At 34.6% G+C, this 6,985-nt stretch overlaps 1 protein-coding gene across 2 annotated transcripts in view; it reads left to right on the forward strand.

Annotated features, from left to right (window-relative positions):
- Nucleotides 1–5,228, forward strand: part of POLR2M (RNA polymerase II subunit M) — a 32,158-nt gene extending 26,930 nt beyond the window's left edge. For both annotated transcript variants that reach the window (XM_053717522.1, XM_053717521.1), the window contains exon 4: nucleotides 3,654–5,228. In XM_053717522.1, the coding sequence (XP_053573497.1) occupies nucleotides 3,654–3,782 (129 nt within the window). In that variant the 3' untranslated portion in view covers nucleotides 3,783–5,228. The remainder of the gene's footprint in view (nucleotides 1–3,653) is intronic.
- Nucleotides 5,229–6,985: the final 1,757 nt, after the last annotated feature.

A 6,985-nucleotide genomic window follows, 5' to 3' on the forward strand; every position in this document is an offset into this window, starting at 1 on the left:
CGGGGACAATTGTGGGGTGGGGGAGGGAAGGGAGCTGTTTGGGAGGGATCAGGGGGTGGGATGTGTCAGGTGGGAGGCTGATCTCTACACTAAAGCTAAAATTAACCCTGCAAGCTCCCTACAAACTCCCTAATTAACCCCTTCACTGCTAGCCATAATACACGTGTGAGGCGCAGCAGGATTTAGCGGCCTTCTAATTACCAGAAAGCAACGCCAAAGTCATATATGTCTGCTATTTCTGAACAAAGGGGATCCCAGACAAGTATTTACAACCATTTGTGCCATAATTGCACAAGCTGTTTGTAAATTATTTCAGTGAGAAACCTAAAATTGTGAAAAATTTAACTTTTTTTTCAATTTGATCGCATTTGGCGGTGAAATGGTGGTATGAAATATACCAAAATGTGCCTAGATCAATACTTGGGGTTGTCTACTATACTACACTAAAGCTAAAATTAACCCTACAAGCTCCCTAAAAGCTCCCTAATTAACCCCTTAACTGCTGGGCATAATACACTTGTGGTGCGCAGTGGCATTTAGCGGCCTTCTAATTACCAAAAAGCAACGCCAAAGCCATATATGTCTGCTATTTCTGAACAAAGGGGATCCCAGAGAAGAATTTACAACCATTTATGCCATAATTGCACAAGTTGTTTGTAAATAATTTCAGTGAGAAACCAAAAGTTTGTGAAAAAATTTGTGAAAAAGTGAACGATTTTTTGTATTTGATCGCATTTGGCGGTGAAATGGTGGTATGAAATATACCAAAATTGTCCTAGATCAATACTTTGGGATGTCTACTAAAAAAAAATATATACATGTCAAGGGATATTCAGGGATTCCTGAAAGATATTAGTGTTCTAATGTAACTAGCGCTAATTTTGGAAAAAAGTGGTTTGGAAATAGCAAAGTGCTACTTGTATTTATGGCCCTATAACTTGCACAAAAAGCAAAGAACATGTAAACATTGGGTATTTCTAAACTCAGGACAAAATTTTGAAACTATTTAGCATGGGTGTTTTTTGGTGGTTGTAGATATGTAACAGATTTTGGGGGTCAAAGTTAGAAAAAGTGTGTTTTTTTCAATTTTTCCTCATATTTTATATTTTTTTTTATAGTAAATTATAAGATATGATGAAAATAATGGTATCTTTAGAAAGTCCATTTAGTGGCGAGAAAAACGGTATATAATATGTGTGGGTACAGTAAATGAGTAAGAGGAAAATTACAGCTAAACACAAACACCTCAAAAAGGTAAAAATAGCCTTGGTCCCAAACGGACAGAAAATGGAAAAGTGCTGTGGTCATTAAGGGGTTAAATTGTGATCTCTTGTTGCAAACAATTTTCTTGGAATAAACAGAGCTTCTGCCATCTCTATATATGGGCCTTGAATATATTTATATAAAGAAATCATGTCACCTCTCAAGCGCCTTTTTCTGAAGAAACAGACCTAGTTTGGCTAACCTCTCCTCATAGCTTAAATTCTCCATTCCCCTTATTAGCTTTGTGGCCCTTCTCTGTGCTTTTTCTAGTTCTGCAATATCTTGTTTTGCAATCGGTCCCCAGAACTGCACTCCATACTCAAGGTGAGGTCTTTCCAGGGATTTATATAGTGACAGAATTATTCTTTCCTCTCTTGAATAAAAAAAAAAAGTATCTTATTAGCCTTTGTAGCTGCTGCCCTGTATTGTGCACCCATCTTTAGCTTGTTATCTATTATTACTCCCAAATCCCTTTCCTCCTCTGTTTGGCTAAGTCTTGTTCCATTTAAATAATTTGTTGCCTGCTTATTTTTACTTCCAAAATGTAGAACCTTGCAATTTCCCGTATTAAATCTCATTTTCAATTTCCCTGCCCATACTTCTAATTTTTGCAGATTCCTTTGTAACGTTGTAAGTTCATCCTGCTCTGACCTAATGACCTTACTTAACTTAGTATCATCTGCAAAAATAGAGATGTCGCTATTTAATCCTTGCTCCAAGTCATTTTATAAAACTATTAAAAATAACAGGGCCCAGTACTGATCCCTGGGGGACTCCACTGATTACCTTTGTCCAATCTGAGTATGATAAATGCACTACTACTCATTGCTCCCTGTCTTTTATCCAGTTATTTATCCATGAGCTAACATTTTCATCTATTCCCAGTCCCTTAATTTTGTGCATTAATCTCTCATGTGGCACTATATCAAATGCCTTTGCAAAATCTAAGTATATCACATCAACAGATTCCCCTTTATCTATATATAAAACTAATAAAGTAATTGTGTGAATGATGTATATATGTATGTATTAAATCATTTTTTGACCTGATTTCATGTGCACTATATCATGTTGTATTAAAGGTGCAGCAAACCTTTCCTTGCACAATTCTTTTGTGCTTTTCTAGTAAAAGTATATATTGTATTTGCTAGTTATCTCATGACAAACAGGTCTTGGATATAATATAGACAATTTCACTACTGTTTGTTACTATTAATCACTTATAGTGCACAAACCCACACCATCAATTCTAAGTGTCTGTTATTATATAAATATTTGCCAGTTAACATCCATTTCCCTCCCTAACATATATTACTTCATTCACTTGACTCACCTAGGCTCACTCATTCATACATTTAACTCAAACTTACTAGCTATATTTATTTAATTTATAGTGTGACCTTTAAGAGACCATACAATGTACAAGAGCCACTAATATCTTGCCAAATCGGAAGTGACCCTCATTTGGCCACTATTTATTCTGAAAGGGGTTTTAGTTAAAGTGAACTTTCTACTAAGACCTGTAGGGGTTAGCTGCTGGTTTATAGTTTAGGTTTTTATTATTATAAAAATGAGGTTTATCATTTGCGATCCAAAAGTGATCTCCTATGTTAGATATTGCCTTCTGTCGCTTTTTTTTTCCTTTTGTTTCTGAAGGTCCAAGAGTGGCCTTAGTGGGAGATTTCTAGACTGACTGGCATCCCATCTCTATATTATTCACATGATATATCTGTTACTAGCTTTTTTTGTCATTCTTTTATTTTGATATGTGTGCTCATTGCAAATCTGACATTTTGTTTCATGTGTCATCAGAATCTCTCTTATGTGGCGTATGCCTCAAAATGAACCTTAAATAAAAATTAAATACAAGAAAATAGACATTAATAAAAGATTTGCCGTAAAAAATCATCTGAAATGAGTCGACACTGCTTGTGAGAAATTAAACTCTTTCATTGAACCAGTAGATAGTTATGAATGGCTTGATTTTTTTGTTAATCTAACTGAGTTGTGGGTAGGGTGTTTAGTATTGCAAATCTAAAAAAAAAATCCCAAATAAGGTAGATGTAACCAAAAAAGGGCCATTATAGGTAAGAAGGAGTAATTTTATTTTCCTGTTTGAAATAGAAATTGTTTTTACAATAATCTAGTTAACTAAGAGTTAACTTTAAGAAAGAAGGGAGAGATCGGAGCCAAAGTGCCAGTGCGATTCAAGATTTATTCATGTAGGTAGGAGACAGCAGGTACAGCTCCTTCTGACGCGTTTCGCGCATGCGTACATGCACTTCCTCAGAGATAGAGTTAGGCAGATTACTATATACTATTATAAAAATCCTAATATATTTTCATTATTAGTACATAGACATTAATAACATTGGTCTTTTTTTTCCAAGGAAAAACAGGCCAAGGTATCTGCTCAAAAACTTGTGGAGAAGATGAACATAAAAATGGTGAAATTCAACCCAGAAGGCGATTCCTACATGAAATACAGGGACCTAAGAGAAACTGAAGAGGAGGACTAAATTATAAACCTTGGACTGAATTTTTGTAACTTACTATTTGTGGCTGATCTATATAACAGAGATTATACCACAGAGTTACTTTCACTAGTACTAATTATACAACTTTTATAAACAGCATCTAAGTTACATTAATAAACACAGAAATGATAATAGTGTGCAATGTTGCATGCAAAAGAGGTTTGGTAAATGTATGAATGTCTTGCTGAATATTTTTTTGTTAATTGTTTGGACAATTACAGTATTTTCTGCTTATTATTAGAAGTGCAGATCCATAAATAACTATTTTGAAAGACAAAAATAAAGACTCTACATAGTCTAAAATTATAGACTACTACACAAGAGACAGATAATTAAGGACTATTTTTATAAATATTTATTATATCAAAAATGTTAAAAATGAAATAATTCAAGAGCCAACGAGAAATACAATAGTTATAATAAGAATATTGTAGGATTTACAACACAGGCGAGCAGCCTATAGTTTTTATGTAAGGCTTAGGTATTAGTCTGTATTACAAAGCCAATAATATAAAACACCAATTACTTTATTTACAGTTTATGGTAAAATGAGATTATCTTGTGTCACATACACACACACACACATATATATATATATATGTGTGTGTGTTTGAATGCATATACTGTATATATCTATGGCCTTATCTAACAACTATTAGCTGTTTTCAGACTTTACTGTTTGATGTTCCTATGTTATTGATGATACTTATTATTGCAGTTCTGGTTTGCTCTTCCTAGTTTATGGTTTTTATTACTGACTCATTATTCACTCACTATGGGTGCTAAATGTTTGGGGGAGTGCTGTCTTTTTTGGTAGCCTGTTTTTTTAAAAAAAAAAATATGTACTTTTTTTTGTTTTTGAAAATATTTATGTGATGTTTTACAAGTTTACTGTTCTAACATGGATTTTATAAAACAAATTGCAAGCATACATTCAGGGAAATGTTAAACAATTAGTTATGATTTAATTTGCTTTGTTTAAAAATATTTATTAATATTTATAAGTGCAGGGTTAGACTTGAGATCGTTTCTGTCTCTACATGACAATTGATACACAAATTGCTTATCTTCAGTAAAAAGTGTCTTTTTTGCTATTTAATGATCTCTAGGTGAATTTTTTTTTCTCCAGAAAACTTTAAAAACAAAATACAAAGCTGTATATTTAAAAAAATATATATTTTGCTACATAGTTATTACCAAGGGCATTTTTACTATTGTAAATATATTGCAATGAAAAGCCAGGAACATTCATGGAAACAGATCTTGGATGAGAACAGAAAATTACACATCACAAATAGAGGGTGGAGTTTGCCTGTCTCACCGGTAACCATATGAACACTATCCACCTCTCCATGTGATTGTGTATCCATTTTGCTATATGTTTTCTTAACAGTTTTATAATTTTAAATAAATGTGATTAATACTTAAGTTATAGAGCGGCTGATTTCTGACTGAAGCATTTTTAAAAATTGCTGTTGATAATAAGAGCTGAGTTAACATCTCACAAGAGTGTTAGTAATGCCCATTTAGAACAGGACTGAACTCCCTTTTTAAGACTTTATTATACTATTGTTTTTTCTTTCCTAAGATATGGTGAGTCCATGGCTTGAGTAATTACTGTTTGGAATATCACTCCTGGTCAGCAGGAGGAGGCAAAGAGCACCACAGTTAAACTGCTAGGTATCACGCCCTTACCCACAACCCCCAGTCATTCTCTTTGCCTTCGGTGCATGGAGGAGGGGAAATTTAGGTGTCTTAAGAAAAATTTTGATTTAATCTACAAGCAAGTTTTGGGGTATAGCCGTATTTTATGTCATTCCTTGCAGTCGGGTAGTGTTGGCTTTAAAGCAGTTAGGAACTTGTAAAGAGGTACTTAGTGCGTTTTCCTAACAATTGCTGTCCAAGTTTAGAAAGCCAGAGTTGGCTACTCTGTTCTTTCTTTTTCAAAGGTCTCTGTGAAGGACTGTGACTTCTCATACCTTGTAACTGTCTACATGTCGGACAGCGGAGCAGGAAAGTGCTTTTTCTTCCAGTTGGGGAGACCATGCACTTAACAAATTAAAAGACACTGCTTTTTTATTGGAACATAGATGATCCTGTTGTATGGGTTACACTGGGGCATGAAGCAGGCACTGTAGCATGTGTGAGACTAACATTTAAACTCTCTATTCTGACACATATTTACTTGATAAAACAAACTGAATGTAAGGCTGAATTTTCTAATTAATCAGCTTATTCATTTCCCCTTTGCTTTAAAATAAAGCTGTAATTTGAGCTTGGCAGTTGCGGTCACATGACCGGCTTTACTTCCTAACATTTCTGAGGAAAAAGTTGTTGTAAGGCACCTCAGTAATTGAGGTGTGGGATTGCCTGAAGGGTATTTTAGAAGTTTATTTGATTATTAAAAGTTTTTTCTTAACTTTTCTCACATAATTTTAGCTGGGGATCAATCCTAATTTGGGATAACATTTAAAGTGTATTTTTTGCTTGGCTTATTTTAATTGAATATTAAAATCGTTGAAACTTATCTGTACAAGTTTATTTACTGTTTCACAACATGTCTGATATGAAGCAAGAACCTGCTCTCATGAATTCATGCTTATTATGTATAGATGCACAATTTGCAGCTCCTATGCAATTTTGTTCTTTATGTGTCAAGAAAACCTTGCAAAATAAAGGTAACATTTTTTAGCCTAATGTCTCTCAGGATGATGCTGTTAAAATAATACCTCAGCTTTCTCCTGCTACATCCCAAGCCTCAATGGCGTCACATGCAGTGCCCTGTGATTCCTCTATAACTCCTAGTGGAGTTTATTTGAAAGCAGAAATTGCTGCCCAGGTATCTTCAGTGGTATCTGCGGCATTAGCTGCCATTCACAGATTACAGGGAAAACGCAAGAGGAAATTGAGAAAGTAAGGTGCCTGTCCTCAGTTCTGCTTCCCAAGTTGCCCTTTCTCATAAGTCTGATGAGGAAGATACATCGGGACTTTCTGAGGGCGAAATCTCAGATTCGGACAGTATAATTCCTTCTTCTGAGACTGAGGTGGTATCCTTCAGATTTAGAAGAAAACAGGCGGCTGCTGAGCTACTGTATAAAAGGTAGTTTTATTCCAAATAAAAATAAAAGGTAGACATAGAGCCAAAAATCATGAATATGACACAACAAAGCAGGGAGGGAAACAGC

Source organism: Bombina bombina, chromosome 6, assembly GCF_027579735.1.
Source record: "Bombina bombina isolate aBomBom1 chromosome 6, aBomBom1.pri, whole genome shotgun sequence".
In the NCBI taxonomy this organism is placed as follows: Eukaryota; Metazoa; Chordata; class Amphibia; order Anura; family Bombinatoridae; genus Bombina; species Bombina bombina.